The sequence below is a fragment of the Arachis hypogaea genome, chromosome 7 (assembly GCF_003086295.3).
Source record: "Arachis hypogaea cultivar Tifrunner chromosome 7, arahy.Tifrunner.gnm2.J5K5, whole genome shotgun sequence".
Classification (NCBI taxonomy): domain Eukaryota; kingdom Viridiplantae; phylum Streptophyta; class Magnoliopsida; order Fabales; family Fabaceae; genus Arachis; species Arachis hypogaea.
The window spans coordinates 54,404,374-54,429,952 of record NC_092042.1 but is presented as its reverse complement, the minus strand read 5'-3'; the positions used below and the strand labels follow the sequence as shown (position 1 = coordinate 54,429,952).

The 25,579-nt window shown below is 32.8% G+C and overlaps 1 protein-coding gene across 1 annotated transcript; it reads left to right on the top strand.

Annotated features, from left to right (window-relative positions):
* Positions 1 to 945: 945 nt before the first annotated feature.
* LOC112703113 (dehydrin COR47) lies at positions 946 to 2,603 on the top strand. The gene is made up of 2 exons (XM_025754434.3): positions 946 to 1,765; positions 1,910 to 2,603. Exons 1-2 carry the CDS (start codon positions 1,532 to 1,534, stop codon positions 2,348 to 2,350), a joined length of 675 nt encoding a protein of 224 aa, XP_025610219.1. The 5' UTR covers positions 946 to 1,531; the 3' UTR covers positions 2,351 to 2,603.
* Positions 2,604 to 25,579: the final 22,976 nt, after the last annotated feature.

Below are 25,579 nucleotides of genomic sequence, written 5' to 3'. Positions count from 1 at the left end.
CAAATTGATATCCCTTCACTGATGTCACATGCCATGAGCTTTAGTTTAACTTGTGGAAATCAACTTCTTACCTTTTCAATTGACAAGACTTGAGGTGATAGGAATACTTAAAGATATTTTGGAAAACGCAGTAAACCAAATATCAGATTAAAAACTATTGGACAATAAATTTCCTCTTTATCATGGTTTTACACTATAAAAGGACCTCAAACCATCTCTTCAAATCATCATCTTCTTCTTCACAGACCTTTCTTACTTCTGAAACTGAGAAGCTAAAAATCCCACGTTTTCTCTCCCCAAAATTCCTCTCATCGTTCTTCATTTCATTCACCACCTTCACGAGTAAAAACTGGCATTCGGGTGTTTCACCAGAGCACTCGACAACCATTAACCAACTCTGTTCACTTTAAATAAAAACTCATTCATTCTCTTGTGACATTAGTGGAGGTCTCAATACTTGTTCTCTACCTCTATTTTTTATCATTAGTTCTTGTATTACTTATTTATTATTAATAAATATATTTTTCCTTACAAATATATTTATCCCGAATATCTCATCTTAACTATTATTTTTTATTTAATTTATTTTTCACAAAGCCCAGTCAAATCAATACTTTATTAACATTAATACTTTAGGGGATTTTTTTGTCTGATAAATTACATACTCATCTTTCGGTCGATTTGTCTACATTGACATCATAGCGTAATCCTGTTTTTAAAAAATATGCATTTACCTTAATGGAAAAGACCATTCATTCATCATAAAAATGACATATCATTCAACTCCAAGTCCCCAAATTTGATATGAATAATAAGGAAGATTTTAACATTTAATAACATGAAACAATGGGCAGTTGTTCGAGACTTCGAGGATGCACCCGGAACCGACCATGTATCCTGCCAACTCCAACAGTAAGTATGCATCGGAATCCACAATTCAAAAATAAGATTATATACATAAATCAATAAATAAATAAAGCAGATATAAACGACGTCCCACTCTGAGTCGCAAAGCACCCGAAGCTCCAGAAAACGACGCTGTCCTTGTGCATGATGCAAGTGCCACGTGTCACTGATCCGGCACAGCCCTTCACCGACTTCCGTAATTTTGTCCAATCGAGACGACACTTGGGTCCCACACCACGCCTCCCCACGTGTCCAGCCTCTGATTGGTGGGTTCCATCGTCGCACTTGGCACACACTCGCCAGCATCATCCGTCTCATTTTTAATTTATGCCCCTTAACCTTGACTTAAGGCACACGTCGGCAACACTAACACTGTTTATTGTTGATTAGCCTTTTTTTAATTTTGTTAAATCGCGTTAGATCCGCGTAACCTTGCGTGGTATAAATAGAGTTTCTCTCAAGCTTCCAAATGCATCTAATCCATTCCATGTGATTCTTGACTTCTCTCGAAAACCCATACTGCCATAAATATATATATATATATCACTTTACTTTCTACATACATATTCCACTACTAAAAAGAGTACTTCGTTACTTCCTTCCATTACGCTTCATAATCAAAATCATGGCAGAGGAGCACCACAAGCAGTATGAGGGATCTGAGAGCCGGGACGTGGAGGTCCAGGACCGCGGCGTCTTAGATTTTCTTGGTAAGAAAAAGGAGGGTGAGAATAAGCCTCAAGAGGAGGTGATCGCCACCGAGTTTGACGACAAGGTTAAGGTATCTGATGAGGCTGATCACGAGAAGAAACCCAGCCTCTTGGAGAAGCTTCACCGATCAGACAGCAGCTCAAGTTCTGTAAGTAGTTCTTCATTAATTATAATATATATGTTGAGTAGCCTGATCTGCTCTAGTCAGGTTTAATTTGCATTCAATATTTATATATGTGTGATCTGATCGATGATTAATATGTAATGTTGACGTATGGTACGGTGCATGCAGTCGAGTGAGGAGGAGGTTGAAGAAGGAGGTAAGAAGATAAGGAAGAAGAAGGAAAAGAAAGGGTTGAAGGAGAAGGTGGAGGAGAAGATAGGGCACAAGAAGGAGGAGGAGCATCATGAGGAGAGTGGTGCAGTTCCAGTAGAGAAAGTTGAGGTTCATCATACTGAGGAGAAGAAGGGCTTCCTCGACAAGATTAAGGAGAAGCTACCTGGTGGTGCTAACAAGAAGGCTGAGGAGCACACGGCCACCACCACTCCACCACCACCACCACCACCACCAGCCGAGTGCGTTGAGACTGCTCATCAACATCATGAGCATGAGGCTCAGGGTGAGGCCAAGGAAAAGAAAGGCATCTTGGAAAAGATCAAAGAGAAGCTCCCTGGCTATCACCCCAAGTCAGAGGACGACAAAGAGAAAGAAAAACAGAGTGCTTCTCATTGAGAACCTTGCTGAATGATGCATGCTGTTGGGACCTCCTTGTTTTCTTTTTACAGTTCACCCTCGTCCTGCTGTCTGCTTAATTGCCTTGTATTTTCATCATGGCCTTTCTTCTTTTTTTTTCACCTTTGTGTGTTGTGTTTCTTGTATTTTGGTTTTATACTCTTGTTTTTATCTTGAATTGCTTCATGTATGAAAGAAAAAACAATGTTCTAAAAAAGCGAGTGATTAATTATGAAAAATAATATTTGTATTATGTTTTATGTATATTTTTTTAGTTTCATTAGATTTTTCTGTCTTTTTTTTTTAATATTTTTTCCTGTCAATACGTAGTTACCTACGACTGCTGTCCTGGAGTGAACTCTTTATTCAATCAATGGGGGCATGGGGCCATCCCTTCATAGTTCATGTATATGCTTTGCCGATCCATAAAGGAAAAAGGAAGAATAAAAATATAATGGGCGAAACCTTGATAGCTAAGCTTTATTAGTTGTGAGAAAAGAAAATTGACGAATCCTTCTCATCTTTATTAGCTGTGACAAAAATAATTGTGAATCAACCGTATCGTTGAGGCAACTGTTAAGTTCACTGTTTTGAAGCTCAGAACCTCTTTAATTAGTGTTGGGGCCTGATGGCAATGATTTCTTGGGTGGCATTGGCATACCCCACCTCAAATGCCTCAGAATGATTAATCTTGACCTCTTGACTAATATTGGTTGATTAATCGAGCAATGTAGTGCTTGATAACGATGTTATAGCGATCACATTCTTTTCCATCCGAGTCCGAGGAGCATTCATATTAGCATTGGAGTTGGGACCAAAGATCAAAGGCTTGTTTTTTTTTTGGGTCAGAGATCAAAGGCATGGTTAAATCCATGTGTGCGCGCATGGAGAAAGGGATTGATATATAATGGGCTTCCTGGCGCATAATAGTATCATTCACTTTGTTATGGGGTTTCATTATCGATTTATAATGTAAGCGGCCCGGACGAAAACAAGGCCATACTATAAGTTTAGAAAGGGATTGATATATAATGAACCTTAACTCAAGTGGCACAAGTTTTTTTTCTACTAAGAGATTTCAGATTTTACCCTTATTATGTGTAAATTTAACCAAAAAAAGGATATCATGTGTGGGTGGATGTGATGTGTATGAATGTGTCTAAGATTGGGGTTGTCTAATTCATCGAAAAAAAAAAAAGAACAAATACATACATTTAGGTAGGGGTGTTGGAGTGGGACTAAAAAAGATGAAATATTTATATGTCTCTTGTAAGTTACAGTCGGGTACAAGTTCTAACTAAAGTTGGATGATGACATATTTATATGTCTTTTGTAAGCTGCATCCGAGTTTAAATTTCAGTTAAAGTTGGATGATGTTTAAGAGTATTCATATAGCGTGTGTTGTGTGAGTGTGTGATGTATGGGTATAACGCCTAAAATTGGAGGTTGTTGTCCTCCACAGCACCATGCACTAGCAGTTGTATCGTTCTCTTTGTACTAGTAGTCGTCGTCATCCTTCATGCAAAATAGCACCATGCACAGCAAGACCTCCTTGTACTCAATCACTTTCTGTTTACATCATCAATTCCTCAAGAATGGAGCCTCCGAGTTAGGTTGTTTCTATTTAATTGTTGTTGATTATTGTTCTTCTATTTTAATTTAGGGGTACATATTTGGTGCATTTCTTATATTTTGGTCATTGGTACCTACAAAATGTGTTTGGCTAGCTGTTTGATCTTGATCCTAGGTGAATGTGGTGCTATATATTGGCAACATTCAATTAGTTAGGTGAATGTGGTGCTATATATTAGCAACATTCAATTAGTTAATTGTCTGTCTTTTTGTAGTCTTATTTTTTTTGGTGTCTAAACATAGAAAGAAACAAAGCAAATACTATCTTATATTCGAGCGGATGATTTGTTGGAGATCAACACAAGACTCAGACCAAATAACATTATTAGAGTTACTCTTGGCACCATATCTAGCCATCCAATCCGTAACTCTATTTGCTTCTCGGGACACCCACTCAACGTAAACAAGCCAAGGACGAGATAAAAACTCCTGAATTTTGTGAACCAAATCTGTTAGTTCAGATAAATACCCACTCATAAGCTCATGCATGATGGGCAGAATGTCAAGGCAATCCGTTTCATATACAATATCCCTCAAATCGCAATTCCAAGCTAAAACCAGCCCCCTCCAAGCAGCAAATAATTCACATATGATGATAGACTAGGGGGAATGCTTCCAGAGCAGCCCAAGATCCAATCTCCCTTAGAATCTCTAATAATACACCCAAATCTCGCTAAATTTGAATCCAGATACAAGCTTGCATTACAGTTAACTTTAAAACTATTGCCTATCGGTGGTTCCCAACATAGACAATTTTAGGAGATTTTGTAGTCTTTAATAGTTGAAAAAACTGACAATTTAAAATTTTGTTTAGATTTTTTAAATATATGTCATATAAATATTATTGTTTTTTGGATAAATATGTAAATTTTTTACCCTTTGCTTTGAGGTTTGTATGATCCTTTACATTTGTGTCAAATTATCAAACATATCTTGCGATAACATATTAAATTATGGAAAGTAATTTCTTTAATTCACAATTGATTGGTTAAAACTAAATATAATTCATACAAAGTAATTAATTAATTTAGTCATAAATTAAAATCTAAGTTGATTGGTTAAAACAAAATTGAGTTACAATCATCTATGATTTTTATTATTTGAAAAATATATAAAAGATTAACTCAATTTATGTTCTCTTTTTTTAGTGTATCTAATTTGTTTCTTTTGATATATAGGCATATTCGAAGACAAATCTTTTTAAAGAGAGAGAATGATATGTGTTCAAAAGAATAATTTAGATATTTTAGAACTAAAAGATAGAATAGTAATCTTGTCACGTTCAAAAATTTAAATATTAGAAAATTAATCATGTCAGTCTTGACAGCAAAGAGACCAAGAGTTCATCTCAAAAATGGTAGTGTTAAAATGACGGCAACTCTTCAGGCCATCGGCTAAGTTAGACAATAATAGAAGGTCTAACAGTATTTTTCAAGTTCAGTGAAAAATACAAATTTAATATTTATTTTTGAATTTATTAGTTTTATGTTTAGTTTGTTTTGTTATTATTATTTGTTAGAAGATTTGATTTAGTTCTAATTTACTTAGTAGTATTTTTAGAAATTTTAAATTTAAATCAATATGATCTAATCCAATAAGATAAAATCTGATTTAAACAAAGTTATCTTATTTTTAGGAGATTTAAATTAAGTTATCTTATCTTTAAACTAATCTGTTAGGGGTCTATTTTAAATACTTTTTATGAAACAGTTTACATTACTTTTGATGGATAAATTTTTGGGTGCTAATATGCACTTTTTTTATGTGTGATCAAGTGAGGTGAGTGATTTGCTTTACTTATTTGATGAAAAAATTTAAAGAATCCAACCCAAGATAATTTTTTAGTGTTAGTTCTTTCAATTTTTATCTCTTTGATCTAAATTATCAAGAATTAATTCTTTAAAGGTCTAATAAAATTTTTTATTTTAGCAATCTAAATTGCTAAAAATATATTTCTTAGAGATCTAATAAATAATTCTTTATCTATCTTTTACATTTTTTGTGTCTTTTTTATTCTGTATGTCTTTATTAAAGTCTGTCTTCTATGTGGATTTTATTGAGTGTGTTAGAAATATTACTACAAGTCATATGTAGATATAATGTGACCTTATTTAATTATACATCAATTTTTAGACTAATAAGACCTCATTTATTAATAAATTTTATACATCAATTTTACAGTAATATAATTTAAAAAATTAATAATTTTTTAGAATAACTTTTAAGTTATAGTAATATGATTTGGAACATTAATTTTTTGAGAGTAATTTTATTAATTATAATAATATGATATAGGAAATCAATAATTTTATTAGATTAATTTTATTAACTATAACAAGATGTTTAGTGAAACTAATATTTTTTTGGAAGTAGTATTATTACTTATAATAGTATGTTAGATTGATTTAATTTTATTTATAAAGTAATCATTGTAACGACCCAACTTTCAGCATGTTATGATCGTACTAATAGTAAGGTGTTACCGGCTTGTTTTTCTTTATTATCTATTGAATACTGAGCCTTTATATCGATATCACGTTCAATTTTTAAGAAAACTCCAAAAAATTTTGGTTTTATTTATTAAAATCTCATATTAAAGATCTCTAAATAATAATAATTACATAAATATTAATAATAATAAATGTTATACACAAGAAATCAAAATAAAACTTATATACAATACTTATCCCTCTATATAAAATAAAAACTTAAGTAACAAGAACGATAGGACTCTATGAAAGCAACTGGATTATAAATAAAGTCTAGTAATTACTCGCGGTTTCATATTGAGTCTTCGAGTCTGTGTTACTGAAAGGGTAAAAATTTTTGGGGTGAGAACTAAACCACACATTCTTAGTAGAAAATGAGAATGCCGTAAAAGTTATGAATAAAATACAAATAATTAACTTACTAAAGAAAACTATTTTTATCAAACCTTTGAAAATACTTTTTAATTTTACTTTAGATAATTAATTACTTTCTTTAAATTTCTAAACTCAAAACAGATTTCAAACATAAAATTAGTCATATTAACCATCTCTCAGCCACATAATTAATTTTTAATCACAACATCAATTCTTAGTTCCTCAATACATCCACAAACTAAGAGCACAAATAAAAGACTTAAATCTACACACAAACAAGCTGCAAAAAGACAAAAAGCACGATCACAAAGAAATAAGATAAGCAAACACGTTCAAATACAAATGCACAAATAAGGATGATGCATGTCTAGTCCTAGTGCAGCTAATGAGCTCATTTGTCAGTTACTAACCCGCTTCCAACGTTACCCAGCAACCTTTGTCTGGATAAGGCTTTCCTGTTGGCAATACCCACTGCAAGCAACCTTTATCTTGCACGATAGCACTTATTGGCCTATATATGCACAACACATTCACTGTAAGCAACATCTATCTTACAGGAGTATAATACACTCACTGTAAGCAATTTTTGTCTTACAAAAGAACATTATAGCTAAGTATCTCCAGAAAAGCATTCTCGATGATCGCACCACTATCTATCTGACTGCCTCTCTGCAGCAGATTCTTACATAATCATTCTCATTATCATCATTAGTTATCATTAACTTATTCATCACCAGTTTCACATTCTTATGTAGTATCTATTTCTTCCTCTGTCCAATCATATGGTACAAACTTTACGGTTTTTACTTTTGCAATATCTTAACTCAAACCATTTTCAAGCACTTAAACATTCATTTTCAGCTATCAAGTATCCAATTCATTAATCTTACATTCAAAACTTATATTTATATATTTTAATTTAACTAAATCATTATATTTTTATAAAAATTCAGACATAACCTTCCCTAAAAATAGACTTAAACCACCCTTACGGGTTTCCTCAATCTCAACAACTCATCAACCTTTTCTCAACAATTGTCAAATAGAAGGTTCTCAATCAATCAAAGATTCACAAATCACAATAGTTAATAATTCAATCATAATTCGCAATTCTGACATAATCAACCATTCCAACTTCAAAAATTCATAACTAATTTCCCAAATAATAGAACCAAACTATAACAATTACATTTATTCTAGTTTACTTAAAACTTAACCCCATACAGTTTGTTTAATATTTGATATGGATTTTTCAAACCACAAAACACCAGCAAGTGCATCGGATTATACCAAGTAATAACTCACGGTGAGTGAGTGTCGATCTCACGAGAATTAACGGATTAAGCAAGCAATAGTCAACCGATTATTCTAGTTAGACAATCACAAATTAGAGTTTTAGAAAGCTTTAAATATAAATAGCAATCAAACAAGAGAAAAAACTAAGAATTGAAAAGATGGTTTGATTAAGAGAGTTAAGGTTTTAGAGATATTAAAATTTCCATATCAATACTTTTCACTTTCACCTTGATCATGCAAGATACTTCTATGGAAAATCATTAGTAATCAAATCACAATCCCTTGGTAATTCAATTTCTCTTTAACCTAATTAATTGCTAATTCCTTAGTCAATTATTTAAGGAAAAAGTCAAGCACGTTCACTGATTCATAAACCATACAATTCATAAGAATCTCCCCTAATTGATTCGATGGCACTTATCAAATCTAGTTTCACAACTTAAGAGTTGTGAGAATTGGTTTTCAAGCTTAATTCAAATTAATCAACTTTTTCAAGAGGTTAAAAGAATTCAAGTCAGAGAAAAATTGTTTCCCAAAACGTTCAATCCCTTAAGATGAAGAACAAAAGCCATTTATTAAAAAGAAATCAGTGCATAAATCAAAGGTAGAAAAGCTAATGTATTATTCCATGGAATTAACAAACCTCCTAACCTTAACCAAGGAGAATTAGTTGCTCATGTTCTTCAGAGAAATCCTAAACTATCAAAGGTAAAAATAGCCGAAGAAGAGAAGAGGTTTGTACCCTCTTCCCTTGTATACTAAACCTAGAAAGTAAAATTCAAATTCAACTTTGAAACAGAATCAAAACTAAAGTAAAACCACATCTCTTTCCTAATTGTTAACTTTATGTCCCACGTGAAGTAGTCTACGTGCCATGTGAAGTCTCTTCTGAAGTTGAACTACTCTCTGCCAAGCTCACGTACCACGTGAAGAAGCCCACGTTGTACGTGCTTCAATTTCCTTCACTTGTTGCTCCTTCAGGTTGTAGTGACTCAATTCACATCCTACGTGAATCAATGGTCATGCGTACACACGCTTGCATGCATACGCACAATGGCCTGAAATCCTCTACTCGCGCGTACGCATATATGCATGCGTATGAACAATTGCTGCATCCTACGTGAAGTCTCCCACATCCCACGTGAAGAGGTAGAGTCAAGCGTACGCACACTTGCATGCGTATGCATGATACACAAATTGGTCACAATGTGGTATGTGGTCCTTTTTACATTGCACGCCCCTCTTTATGCTTCTAGAGAGCCTTCTGTTCATCTCAGGGAGTGTTCTGCTTGTCTGAGAAAGCATTCTATTTGTCCTAGAAATCTTTCTGCTTGTTGCTCTCTATCCTCTCTTCTTCTTTGTTTCCCTTCTATTTTTCTTCCAAAGTTTTCTATAATCAATGAATTTCACTAATCAAAGTAACGTTCATTTTAACTTAGAATCAATACTTATTAACAGGAATTCTTAACAAATCAAATAAAATCATGCAGGAAAAAACACTAAAGAATGCATAAGATTTTATCAAATATCAAAAATCTTAATAAAAAGTAAAAAGAAGTAAAATACAATGACACAGCCATAAAATAAATAAAATCCCTAAACTCTACAGATCCTAGTAATCGTTGTCGTCCTCGTCTTCCCCTTGCTTAGGTGGAAAACTAGGTGGTAATGTCAATGCCCACTAGCAGCGCCGCTGCCTATAGTGCATATCTGGTCATTGTATATTGCTATTTGGTCTCGCAAATGTTCTAGCCGCTCTAGGTCCTCCTTCAGCTATAGCCTGAGGGAATCTATGTCTCCCACACGTGCAAGAAGCTCGTTGTACCTCTCGTCAGACTGTTGATCTTGTTGATGATGCTCCTATGTGAGCTTTTGCATCAGCTCCGTCAAATCGATGACTTCCTCGGGTTCGGCATGGCTAATGGCAGGGGCAGAGGCAAATGAAACTGCCAATGTGGAGGTGCGAAAGCTACTAGTGAAGAACAACCCCAACCCATTGACGCGATTCTTGTAGGGATTGATGAGTCCATATTTTCTGGAATATTTAGGCTTGATTTGGTTGGATTTCATCACATAAACCTACACTTAAGCACCAAAATAGCATACTTTTGTGATTTCTTCCTAATTTGGACCTAAATATGAAAACATGTGTTTTATGCTTAAATTAGCAATTTTAATTCCACTTTCATGCCATTCGATACCGTGATATATTCTGTGAGTGATTTCAGGTCATTTTGGCAAGAATGGCTAGGAAAAAGTGGAAGAAAGCATGTACAAGGGAGAACACATGAAGAAAATAAGGAAAAGCACACACAGCCAAGTGTGCATGTGCACAAGCATCCGTGCGTGCGCACAAGAAGAAATTTGCATGTGTGCGTGCGCACAAGCACCCGTGCGTACGCACAGGTTGACATTCAGCAAAGTGTGCGTACGAACAAGACCCTGCACGTGGTTTCAGGGGCCTCTTGACCCAATTTTTGAAGGCTATATGATAAATTGGAATGCTATATGAAGGGAATATCAACACATATAGAGGGAGGAGCTTATTAGGCTTTAGTATTAGTGAGTATTAGGTAGTAGTAGTAGTATAGGAAGCTTCCGTAGGAGTAGAAGTAAAGTAGAGTATAATTTTCTCTTAGGGTTTACTTCAATTTGCATTGTAGCATTTTATAGCAAGCTTTGATTTTTGATTTTGCTTCTTTAAGTGTAAGTACTCTTAATTTCCTCTTTAATTCTAGCATCTTTTACTTTCACTTTCTCTTGGTTCAAGTTACTTTGTTCATATTTTCACTTTTAGTATCTTGAAGTTTTGATTGATGCATTTAATGTTTTATGCTTTCTTTATGTTTGATTGCTTGTTTATATTTGGTTTTGTGAATATTTTGGATATAGCTTTTATTTTCCTTTGCAATTTTACATGTTTTGGTTTTATGCCCATCAAGTGTTTTTGAAAATGCCACTTGGTAATTTTGAGTAGATTTTCACACCTTGGCTTGGGGGTTGAGTTCCTAGGATACTAGAGTCATAATATCCGATATTTAGTGATAATTTTTGGGTAGTTAGTTGACTCTTGTTTCCATTGACGCTAGCTTTTTATCAACTAGTTTGGTAAGTTAGCTAGGACTTATGGATTAAGGGCAATTATGCTTGCTTGCCTTACTCCTCGATGTTTGGGGTTAACTAAGAGAGATTGACTCATCATAATTATCATAGTTGTGGTTATGGCAAGGATAGGATTCCTTGGATTCTCATTTCCCAAGTCAAGGCTCTTTTATATATATCTTAGCATTTTCACTAGTTTTGATCTTGTTGCCCTTTTACTTGCATTAATTTCCAATTTTGATTATTGCTTAGTTATTTTAATCTTTCGTTCTTTGATTTGGAAACCACTCTGTTTGCCTTAATAACTGAAAGTATAACACTTCAATTTCATTTCGAGGGAAAACGACCCAAGGTTTAATTACTCTTGGTTTTAATTTGAATTTGAATTTAAACTTTGATTTGAGCATTACTTGTTCGTTGAGAACTATATCTACAACGAAGTTATTTCTCCTTTACCTAGAAGAAATTCTTAGAGGACGGTTTTGTTCTTTCAGAATCAAAGACGGAGTCAAGCCAAACCCTATTAGGATCGACGACTGAGGCATCAGAGTTGTGGTCATCCCCGTTAAGCTAAGATTGCTGGGCCTCCAATCTCTACATGTAATACTCTTTTGTAACACACGTTATGATTAGAATGAAAATTAATTGACTTTAAACCAAATACATTTCAAACTTATAATTAATTGAAACCTCACATAATGAACCGCAGACCGCTTATCAGCAAATCTCTCATCGTTGGCCTTCAATATATGGGTATACTTGAAGGTCTCGGCCAATGTCACCTGACGCTCCATCGACTTAGACTACACATATTGAAACCAAGTAATAAAATAAATCAAGTAAAAATTAATTTAAGTAATAATTAACAAAGATTAGCAAACTGCATACTAGTCTCCTCTTTGTCTTAATGAAAGTCGCTGACCCATTGGTATACTTCAAAGACCTTGACGATGCCCTGTTAGCTCTGTTCGTCAGACGGCGACGCTTGAACCCCTCATCAGTACTAAAATGGTTGTCAATGCGCTCTTAATATCTAGACGGATCCAAATTGTGATGTGATTGCACCTCTCACGAATGTCCTGCATTATTTGCTGAAGTCATCTAGCTATCTGCGGTCATAGATCTTCCTGATCATGAGATCATATTTCTATCCCATATAAATTTCTCCTGCGCAAAGTAATTCAACAATATTGGGTTCTTACCACCTACTTCTAAAACCATCGTGCTTTGGTCTCAGCAGGGATCTTCATTGTATATATTTTTTATCACAACACTAATAGATGAAAATTGTAAAGATGAGGACATGAAATTTGTATTAGAGATCAAGAATAAAATGATTAAAAGAGATTGAACTTGAGGTGGTTTTTACTGCATCATATCAAAACTTTTCAGAGAAAAAGAAACAGAAGGAAGAGCAAAGAACTAAGGCTGACAACCAACTAAGGTCAATAATCATTGCAGTAAATACAATGGCTTTTTGAAATTTAGGGATATTTGTCATACTTCATGGTTTATTATGGGTTATGTATCTATGTTTAAATTCGTTAAAGGTTTAAGTGTCTCATAAAATTTTTTTTCAAGGGTTTAATTGTCCTACTTTACTACAGCATATTATTGACACGACAGGGGATATTTTATCCTTTAGAATGATTCTTTGATACGTCATTTTTTAATCAATTAGAGATGGAATGAGAGTTAACAAAATAATTAGAGATCGAAGTAGAATTTTACTCTAATAAATATACCAAATCCAAACCCGAGCCGCTTTGATGAAAACATGCCTCCCAGCCATGTTTCCCAGGGCAGCCATGAAGTCTACAAGGTCATTCCCTGTCGGTTCAGGATTAGCCTTGCCTATTCTACCTCTGCCTCGCCCACGATCGTGTCCGCGAGTAGACATTTGGTTCCTATACACACAAAACAAGTGATATCAAGTTGATTAGTCCCAATATCGCAAGTCTAATGCTTCAAGTCCCAAATGCATACTCATAAACGTTTATGCCACATATATCAGTTAGATATCCTAATAGCACATAGACACACACACACACACACACACACACACACAGAGAATGCACAGAAGCATAGTCAGTCCGTCCCTCAGGCACTATAGGAACGAACTGCTCTGATACCATAATGTAACACCCTACCACACGTAGCTTTATGCTTAAGTCGTAAAACAGAGATGGTATGGTATTACGACCTCTAAAAACAAAATATATACATAATAATATTGGAAAGAATACAGTATATGAGGAACCTTGAAAAATGGATAAAACAAGATCGCAAAATAAAAAGTGCAACACTCAGAATTAAGGGTTACTTGCGTGCGAAGAAATATGGAGTTTACTAACATATATACACAAAAGACAAGAGTAGAGGATCAAAAGTACAAAATATCAAGCTCCTAACTCATCCTGCGAAGCCAAGGCTAGCCGGAGGATATTTACATACATATATACATATTCCAAAATCCAAAATACATAGATAAACCCTAGTTCTCCATAATATCCCAAGAGGAGAAAAATAAACAAGTATATAAGGGGAGATCTAATATACACATATATCAAAAGAACAAAAGAAACCCCTAAGGAAACTACTTCGCTGCAGAAGCTCTAGACGCCTAGTGAGGTGCCTCTCAACCTGCATCTGAAAAATAACAACACAATATGGAATAAGAACCGGAGGTTCTCAACATGGTAAAGGTGCCACAAATATAAGATATAAGGTCTTGGAAATGCCAGAAGCAATCCTAGAACACCGACACTCAGAGGTAAAGCTTAAGGAACTAAAAACAGAAACCATAAATAGGTGGTCGTCTAAAGGTTCTCAACCTAACTAAACTTAACCTATACACTAAACTTTCTCACCTTTCCTCCTTTCCTTTGTCTCCCATGAGTTGCACAGATGAACAAGCAAAACAAGGAAAATACAAATAGTTCACAAGTAGTACAGATAACAATTATAACAAATAACAAATTATAATCACATAGGCAATCTCATATAGTTCACAAGCAAGCAAATTAGACAATATGCACCTGATGTATTCCTGTCCTATGGATGATGAGGCTTATCTGTCAGTTATCAAGCCTATCCGACAAGTCCGGTTTTCTAAATCCCTGGACTATCTCTCGTCAGGCATCCCCATGAGTCTATGCATAGCTATTTTTCTTTTCATTCATAAATCAAACATTCATTTTACTCAATGGGGTTACCATTCCCGGAAATTTATACGTGCTCGGTCATCCTTACGATGTAGGGTCAACAAAGTATCGAGTTTCGACCTGGAACACGAGGTGGCTAGCCATGGTTCTTTACCCAGGAAAACTCATAGCTCAGATCATTTGAGTGCTTAAGCCAAATAATATTCACAATCATTTATAAACATTGCATATTCATACAATCAAATTCATAGCACCAATTGCACTCCAAGTATACATGTTTTTGTACCTAACTCATCATTTTTTCAGCTTTACTTCACCCCAAGTTATCTCTGTTTCCTAGATTCAGCTAATTACTAGGCTTACTACTATGTTTTATGGCTAAAAGAATGAAAATAGAGATTTAGAAGTTTAAAATTCAGCTCAAAAACACAACATCCAGATTAGCTGAAACAGGGGCCACGCGTACGCATCGGCGTACGAAAAACATAGCTCGCGTATGCGAGTATCCCAACCTGAAAGGGTTGGTCGTGTCACGTGCAGGTGGTTGCGTATGCAATCCCTTAAAATCATTGTTCGCGTATGAAAACACACTGCTCGCGTACGCAAGCTGTGCAGAATCAACAAAATACTGAATGCTGCAGAATTTTCAATTTTGCTCTCCGAACTTCCGATGCGCATAAATTTTTCATTTTAAAATATTTTTTTATCCGTTCTTCAAACGGAGTATACTTTACGGACCCAATTTTTATATGAAATAAATTTGAAACCATTTGGGGGTCCGGAAGCCAAGTTATGCTTCGCTGAAGTTCAACCAAAAAATTAGTTTTACACAAAAGTTTCAAACCTTAATTTTCTTTGGAACTAAACTCAAAACCACATTCTCAAACCTGTATTCATCACATTATCATGCCATAGCATACCAATATAGCACTATAATCCAATTACCACACTACAATCAATCATGCTTCAGTTTTTATCCAATTTCACCCCTAGAATTCCTCTCTTCCACCAACAAGATCATCAACATTCCATCCATTATACATAATCTATAACATCAACTTATCAAACAATACTTAATCACCATAATCATCAACAAATGCTCAACATATTTCATCAATCAAAGTCACAATTACCAAACATTCAATACACTTACTCATTCCAACCTATCCTATGGTAACTTAAGTTTTCACAGAATATTATACATTAAATATGTGAAACCTAAATCATACCTTGGCCGATTCTCACGTATTATCCAAGGCAACCCACTTAGGCACAAAGGCAAGGCTTCAACACCAAAATTTAGCTCTATCACCCACCAGGTTCCCAATCAAGCCTCCAATGGCTCCAAGGACTCCAAATCATGCATACATACACACCTAACACATATATACATACACACACCCAAAAACTCAATACCCAACTTACTCAAAACAAGAAATAGCTAGGGTTAAGGATCCTTATCGTACTCATGGACCAAAAGAATCAAATCCAACAAGTTTTGCAAGCTAAACCGAACCTAGAGTACCAAATTCACACTACAAGAAAATGGAACATTTGTAACAAAAAATTTGTATCAAATTTAAAATTGTTACAAATTATGATTTTTTCGTAACAATAATTAGTTATTGTTACAAAATAAGAATATTTTGTAACAACATGATTTTCTTTGTTACAAATTATGTTGGCTTTCATATCAAATTGTTGTTTGGTTACAAAATATTATAATGTTTTGTAACAAAAGATTATATTGTTGCAAAAATTCAAAATATTTTGTAACAAAATATCTATTTGTTTCAAAAGTTCTAAATATTTTGTAACAAAAAATAAATTTCTCACAATATACAATATTTTTGTAACAAGTTATTTATTTGTCACAAAATTCAAAAATTTTTTGTAACTAATAAAATTTTTTGTTTCAACATATTAAATGTAAGACTTCAAATTTTTAAAAATTAACATAATGAGTTATTTATGATTTATTATACTTATTTAAAATTTTATATTCAAAAATTTATTTTATTAAAAATATTTAAATCAAATTAATGATACTTTTAATTTAAAATTATTTTAAAAATTAAATAATAAGTCATTTATGATTTATTATATTTATTCAAAATGAATTTTTAGAAATTTATATGTTAAACGGGGTATTTTTTAATTTATAATTTAAAGTTTTATTAATTGAAAAAAATATAAAAATTTTACATAATTTAATTTAAATATTTAAAATTTTTGAATTTAATATTTTAAATTTATGAATAAAAAAATTATTTTGATTATCTCCAATTTTATCTTAACCAGTATTTATTTAAAATAATTATAAATTAATAACCAAATAGTATTTCAAAAATAATTAATTTAATTACTCAAATTCTTAAAATTAGGATATTTATTTAAAAATAATTTCAGAATTTATAATTAAATAATATCTTTATATAATTATTATTAAATTAAAATTAATTTTCAGTTACTATACTATCCTTATTTTTATTGAAAATATCTAAATTATCCAATCCCTAACCTTAATAAAACTCACACACCCCACCCCCTAAACCTAGTAGCCGCCAAGCCTTTCCTTCCCAAAACACCGAGCGAGAAAGAAAAGAAAGAAAGTAAGAGAAAGGGGAAATGGAAACAAGAAAAAGAGGAAGAAAAGAAGGAGAGAGGGAAGGAAGGGAGGACGGCACCGGCGGATATCACTGCCGCCGCGCCGTCGTGTTACACCCAGAGGAGAGAGGACACCGTCGAGCAAGGGCCAAGGAGAGAGAGCGCGTTGCGCCTATTATGAGCCTGCTGTCGGAGGAGCCGTCGTCGCTCCCAGCCACCATCATCGCTGTTCAAACCGCTGGACTGCTGCATGCAAGGAGCTTCTCGTTTCGCTGCCGTCGTGCCGAGCTAGGAGAGAGAACGCCGTTGAGAGAGGAGACACTGTGACAGAAAAACCGCGCCGTGAAGGATGAGACCGTTGTCGTCGAGGCTCTGTCGTCGTTGCAAATAGCTTCTTGGCGTTGTAGCCGCTTCTCCTCGTCTTCCCTATTCTTTGCGCCAGCAGGAGGAAGCAGCCTTTGAATGTGTAAAATCTGATAACCCTTCTTTTCCCATTTTGATATTAAGTTTCTCATTATTTTTTATTTTTGGGGACAAAATTTCTTTTGTGATTCAATTTATTACAGATGATGAGTAGTGAACATTATTCAAGATTATTGAACTATTATTGTTATGAGTAATGATTTTCTTAGGTTTCTCTATTATGAGTAATTTAGATTATTTTATTGTATAGTAATTATAGACCTGTTTTTATTGTTCAGATGTTGTATTTTTTTATTTAATTATGGAACTGTTCTTGTTGTTTTTATTCAGTATTGTGTTTATTTAATTATTCAGTATTGTGTTTAGCTTGATCTGATATGGCCTAATATATCTGTGTGTGTAAGAAGTGAGCTATTATCTTATTGTTAGAGTTTTTCTTTTCTTTTGTCCTAATTAAGAAGATAGATGATCTTGAACTTTAAATTTATTATTAAGTTACTGGATAAGTAATCAATATATATTATATATTGTTATAATGGTGAGATGATTGATTTTGTTGTCATCACAAGTCAAATCTTTCTTATGAAATTTTATTGTATGATTATGTTTCTTTATGAAGTAAAAATATAAGAAGAATCAAATTATGTGGTTCGTCTTATTTTTATTTCCATTCTCATTTATATTTTTGTTAACCATCCCACCTTGACTGCTTTGCACTAAGTGATAAAGAGCTTTTGTTTAATGTTGTCTTTTTTCCCCAAGAGGAGAAGGAAAGGAGGATGATTTATATTATTTATTTACCTAAAAGAATTTTGATATTGCAAACATGTTGACTTGTGTGTTTTTTAGCTTTCTTTTTCTTTATTAAGTGTGCACTATGAGGCTTTGCATCTTGTCCCTATATTATGATGCTTAATGATAAATAATTGTTATTGAGAATAACATGTTATTTTTCTTCTAATAGTTTGTAATGTTATCTTTCACTTCTTGTCTTTAACTTATCTACATATTTTTAACTTTTTCTTTTATGCTATAATTTGATGTGTGAAATGTTAGAAATAGTTATATTTTAAAGAAGTAGATTAAATTTGGATGAGATGAAAGGAGAAATAACAAGTTTAAAATTTGGTTCAAAGGAAGTAATTTAAATTTGGATTAAATTTGGTTTCTTTTGGTTGTTATGCATGTTCTTATTCTTATGTTTTGACTTGAATCTCACTTTCTTTGTATGGAATTTTTTGAGTGTAAAAGCATGAAAAATAAGTCAAGTATATTTGTGATTGAACAATGATTAATTAGCCCAAGTTTTATATGTTAAATTGTCAATTCTTGATAATTTGTATGCTTGATTTGTTGGTTTTAAATTTTGAGAATAGATTCTCAAAAGAATTAGTTAATTTTAACTTCTATCTTAATTTTTAATTAGACGAAGATAGTATTATGTGTTATTTTTAATTTTGGTTTTTGTTGTTTATGTTAGAAGAGTCAAGGATTATAAATTCTACATAATACAAATTGTATATTAAAAAAAAGTTGTATTTAATTGAATTTATAGAACTTATTTTATTGTAAAAGAATCTTAATTATATGTAAGATATTTAATTATCTATATGATTATATATTATATAAATATTGAGTTAGCGCGTTTAGAAAATTAATTGAGATATCAATTATTTAAATAAATATTGCAAAATAAATCTATTTTTGTAGCTAAAAGAATAAAAAATATTACAAAAGTAAGTAGTATTTTATAACAAAATATTATAACATAAATTTAAATTGTTACAAAAAAGAGTTTATTTGTTAAATTTGTTGTCACCTATATAACAAATTTTGGTTTTTGTATTAAAAAAATTTGTTACAAAATATTACTTTGTATTGTAATAGTTTCATTTTTTGTTACAAAAATTTTTTGTAATGGGACATACTACAACGGGTCATTTTTTGTTACAAATTTTTTTTGTTTTAAAATTTTGATTTTTTGTAACAAATTTTTTTGTTACAAATATTGTTTTTTCTTGTAGCAACAAAATCTCAATATGGATATTCAAGATTTTTGAAATTTAAGGGGTAGAGAAACTGGAGTGAAAGTGAAGATTATCTATGAAATTGTTTCGATAAATTCGTAGAGCTGGAGTGAAAGTGAAGATTATCTATGAAATTGTTTCGATAAATTCGTAGAGCTCGACACGGTAGTCGCGTGACTATAAACAACATGGCAAACGGAACTCGAAAAGAGAAGTTATGGTGGGTTGAATTAAGGCCAGGGTTTGGAAGCCCTTCCTTTCCTCCCCTTCAATGTTACAGCGTGAATCTCCTTTTGGGGAAGAAGGAGATGCTGAGTTTCTAATTAATGAGGTTTTGATTAGGTTCGATTTGATCGGTTTGGTCTGTTTAGCCTAAGTTTAGGTCAAATTTTTTAAAATTAATATCAAAATTTTCATTTTAATAAATTTTATCTTAATTTAATATAATATTTATATTTCTAATTTTTTTTATTAAAATTTAATTTATTAACTAATTATTTATTAATTTTAACGATTTGCAATCTACATTTGAAAATTTTATAATCAACCTTCGTTCGAATAAATAAAAATAACTTGTCTTATTCTGATAAAAATAAACAGATAAAACCAAGCACCCACCAATATTTTAAAAAAAAAGTTGCCCAACTTCTAAGTCCAGCCATGGATGAATTTTTTTTGCAAGTATTACCAACAACATAAAAAAGGCTAGAATGATTATACAATTATTTGATCAAAAAATTATTTAATATAAAAAAGGCTATGAATTTGCATCAAGTTAAAATGTACTAATTTATATATATATTTGCTATCCATTCTTATTTTACTTTATTTAGTTTTTGAATAATCTCAAATAAAGACAACATATAACAATTAAATTAAAACCATGACAATCATGAAATTTGAACTTAAATATCATATGTTATCTAAATTTTTTACTATAAGTATTATTGGTATTTCATTTAAATTCATTTTAAATTATGGATATATTTTAATCATATGCCAAAAATAATTGATTAATTAATCCGTTATTAATTTTTCTTCCAATTATATACGATAACTAACCTAAAATCAGCCAACATCAATCAATAATAAAAATTTAATACCCATTTACAATTTTTTTAAAAATTATTCTTTATTATTTTTCTTTTTCTTTTCTTCCAAATTTTAATTTTATCTACCACTACAAGCCATAATATAATCTACTTCCACCACCAGACACTATTGTTAATATTGGTCACCGCCTCAAGTGACCATCACTATCACCGATTATCAATTACTGATCACCTTAAATTTTAAATTTTAAATTCTAAATTTTAAATTTTAAATTCTAAATTTTAAATTTTAAAATTTAAATTCTAAATCTTAAATCCTAAACCGTAAATTATAAACTTTGAATATTAAATCCTAAATTCTAAAACACTTTATCCTAAACTATGCATTGTATATCATAAATTCTAAAAATTAATAAATCCTAATTTTTTTTAATTTTAGATTTTTTATTTCTAATTTTAGATTTTTTTTTATCATGAACCGTATGTTATTTTGTTAGCTAAAAATAATTGATTACCAATACTTTTTCTTTGTCTTCACTTCAAATACATTAATTAATAATTTGACTTCACTTAGCTTGAGTGAAGATAATATCAAATTTCAAAAGTTAAATAAAACATAGAAAGGTAAAGTATATTTTTGTTCTTAAAGTTTGGCAAAAATTTTAAAAATATTCTTAAATTTTAATTTGTCTCAATTTTATTCCAAAAATTTTTGATTTGCATTAACTATATATACCCCTGGCCATTAAATTTTTAAAAAAATTTAGAACTAATTCAACAACAATTTTATAAGAATAACTTTTAACAGAAGTAAATCAAGCATAATTTTCATGTATCTTTGTTGAATTGATCTTAAATATTTTGAAAATTTAACTATCAATGGTATATTTAATGAAAATTGAAATAAAATTAAATTTAGGGATATTTTTGAAATTTTTACTTAATTTTAAATACAAAAAATATATTATACTAAAAATATAAATTAGTGATTTTAATTTAAATAAAGACTAATTAATGGTTTTGTTTTAAATAAATCTATCGAATAAGTTTGGTTAAAACATGTTATAGTTACTCTTTTCTCAATGTTTTTATACCAATTAATAAAGCTGTATTGAGAAAAAGACATCACCATACCTAAAGCAAGGTATATATACTAAGAGGATATATAATTCTCTGTATTATTATTTTGAAAGAAAAATTAAGACAATAATAAATATTTAACATGTAGACCGTGTTGATTCTGAAATTCAAATATAAGACAAGATATAATTATATTGAGTTAGAAAAGAATTATTAGCACAGGTTTAGGTTAATACAAGCTAATTTAGAGTAATATTTTGAATTAGTTCTTAAAAAATTTTTAGTTGGACAATTTTATTTTCAACTGATGAGTTTGAAAAATTCTAAATTATTTTGATGATGATCAAATATTGTTAAAATGATTAACAACAACAACAACAACAAAGCCTTGTCCCACTAAGTGGAGTCGGCTACATGAATCAAACGACGTCATTGTGCTCTGTCATGTATCATGTCTACAGAGAGACCGTTTACATGTAGATTAATTACAAAATTATTAAATTGATCTCTAATTCAAAATAGTTGATTAATAATTTTTGCTAATGTACAGATTTTGGTGATCGGGCTTAATGTAACTTAAAGCCCAAATATACTAAATAGATTTAGCCTTGTGCAAGAAATCTTATCTAATATATGGCTGGATTATTTTATTAGGCAACATGAATTGGGCTAAGAAAATATAGGGTAGTCCAAAAACCACTATGGTGAAAGACCAACAATTGGTTGGTCCGAAATTAAAAGAAGGAAGAAAGCAAGGTTGCATACTTTCCACAGATGCCACTTTCCCCCTTTGATGGATTGCAAATTTATTTAACTAGCTTTAATTGCCTTGGTAACATGAGAGAGAAAGTTTATATTGATTTGATTGATATTATTACTCTCACACGTTACAAGGTATGGAAAAGGGAAGTGGTTGATTCATTTTAATTTCTTCCTTAATTTCATTTGAATGCTTTTCTCTCTTCTCTCTATAGTTTCGGTCATGTTAGGAAGAAAAAGAAGAAGCAAGCTATCAGAGATAAAGTACAATAGCAGTGAAGCTATGTGCAAGCAAGAGGCCAAGGTGATGATGGCTCTTGTAGAAAGAAGATCTACAGTATAGTGTGGTTGAGATCTTTGCCACTTATGGTAAGATATGGTGAAGAAGTCTTAGGATCACCATGCCTAAAAATGGTGGAAGATCCAACTCGGTCAGAGAAAAAGATCCCTGGGGTATGGCTCGTCTCTACTTTTGTTCATCCATCACAGGAGATAGCTACTGTAGCTACGTGGGGAAGAAGCAGAAGATAGAGCATAAGGAGCTATCAAGGATCAAGGGTTCATCAAAGGTCAGAAATCCTTCTTGGAGACAAAGTCAAGATGGAAGGCTCAGACTAATGAAGCTTGAAGTGATGGGATGAGGAAGAGGTAATTGCATGTTGATTTTAGCATTCGGTTCCCTCTTTCATCTCTCTCTGTCTGAACCGATTTGTTATTGAAGAAGAAGAAGTTGGCTCGGCTGGACCGGTTTCAACCTTGGAGGCTTCCCCTTCTATAATAAGGGTGAACAGCCAAGACTTGAAGCAAGGAGAAAAAGAGTTAAAGCATAGAGTTCTCATAGCTACCCAAGCTAACAGAAGTTCTTCTCCTTCAATGTATTTCATTTTGTATTTTCTTTAAGTTTTGTTTGTCTTGAGTCTCATGAAAAAAGGCAAACAGTGAGGTTTGTAAGAAAAAAGCCATTGAGCGGAAAAAGGCAGAGTGTACAAAGTTAAAGAAAAAGCCATAGGTATCTTAGAGGTGCTTTGTACATCTATATGTTGTGTATCATGATTCTGTGGGAATTCCCTTGCAAGTTGGGTTATCACTTAGCAGTTGAAAGCTTGGCAGGTGACTAAGTCAAGTTCAGGATTGGGGATAGATTCTGGACTTGTCCCGGATAGGAAGGGTAGTTCCTAGGGAGAATTGGTGTCTATAATCTGCAAGATTATAGTGAAATTCTATCATTGTTGCGATGGAGACTGGATGTAGGTTGCATTGCACTTAGCAGCTGAACTAGGATACTTCTTGGTGTGATTCTCTCTCTCCTTTACTCTATTTCTGTTTCTGCTGCATAGGAGACAAAACTGAAAAATATCTCTTGCCTGGTTACGAGACAAAAAGAAAATGTCTCTTGGCTAGGTACGAAACAAAAAGTAAAAATATCTCCTCAGAGCATTCTGAAAGACATCAAGTGTTACTAACCAAAAAAAGGGGCTAAGATTCAACCCCTTTCTCTTAGCCACTGATTACCATCAATTGGTATCAGAGCTTGGTCTCAAAGAGAGCAAGCTTTGCAGCTTGGAGAAAAGATCCTGATGGCGGATAACAGTGGCTCAAATCTGGTGGCTGGTGCACAAAAATTACAATCACAATTTTGCAATTCCGCACAACTAACCAGCAAGTACACTGGGTCGTCCAAGTAATACCTTACGTGAGTAAACGTCGATCCCACGGAGATTGTCGGCTTGAAGCAAGCTATGGTTATCTTGTAACTCTTAGTCAGGATATCAACAATGGTTTTTTGTTTTAATTACGAAAAGTAAAAGAGCATGGAATAAATACTTGTTATGCAGTAATGGAGAATAGGTTGGAGTTTTGGAGGTGCTCTGTCTTCTGAATATCTGCTTTACTACTGTCTTCTTCTTCGCGCACGCAAGGTTCCTTCCATGGCAAGCTGTATGTTGGTGGATTACCATTGTTAATGGCTATCATCCGTCCTCTCAGTGAAAATGGTCCATGTACATGGCTAATCATCTGTTGGTTCTCACTAATGTTGGAATAGGATCCATTGATCCTTTTGCACACTGTCACTGCGCCTAGCATTCATGAGTTTGAAGCTCGTCACAGTCATCCCTTCCCGGATCCTACTCAGAATACCACAGACAAGGTTTAGACTTTTTGGATCTCAGGAATGCTGCCAATTGATTCTAGCTTGTACCACGAAGACTCTGATCTCACGGATTTGAATGCTCTGTTGTCAGGAAAGGCAGTCAAACTCGTGAACCAAGAACCCAAGAGATATACATTCAATCTAAGGTAGAACGGAAGTGGTTGTCAAGCACGCGTTCATAGGTTGAGAATGGTGATGAGTGTCACGGATCATCACATTCATCATGTTGAAGTGCGAATGAATATCTTAGAATAGAAACAAGCGTGATTGAATAGAAAACAGAAATACTTGCATTAATTCATCGAGACACAGAAGAGCTCATCACCCCTAACCATGGAGTTTAGAGACTCATGCTGTAGAAGATACAAATTCAGATGTAAAATTTCATGAGGTACAAAATGAATCTCTAAAAGCAGTTTTTATACTAAACTAATAACCTAGGTTTATAGAAAATGAGTAAACTAAGATAGATAGTGCAGAAATTCACTTCCGGGGCCCACTTGGTGTGTGTTTGGGCTGAGCAATGAAGCTTTCACGTGTAGAGGCTATTCCTGGCATTTAACTCTAGCTTTTGTGCCAGTTTGGGCGTTTGACTTCAGCTTGTATCCTATTTCTGGCATTTAACGCCAGAATATGGTAGAAAGTTGGCGTTAAACGCCAGTTTGCGTTATCATAACGCGGGCAAAGTATGGACTATTATATATTGCTGGAAAGCCCTAGATATCTACTTTCCAACGCAATTGAGAGTGCGCTAATTGGGCTTCTGTAGGTCCAGAAAATCCATTTCGAATGCAGGGAGATCAAAATCCAACAGCATCTGCAGTCCTTTTTCAGCCTCTGAATCAGATTTTTGCTCAGGTCCCTCAATTTCAGCCAGAAAATACCTGAAATTACAGAAAAGCACACAAACTCATAGTAAAGTCCAGAAATGTAATTTTTGCATAAAAACTAATAAAAATATACTAAAAAGTAGTTAGATCCTACTAAAAACTATATGAAAATACCCCCAAAAAGCGTATAAAATATCCACTCATCACAACACCAAACTTAAACTGTTGCTTGTCCTCAAGC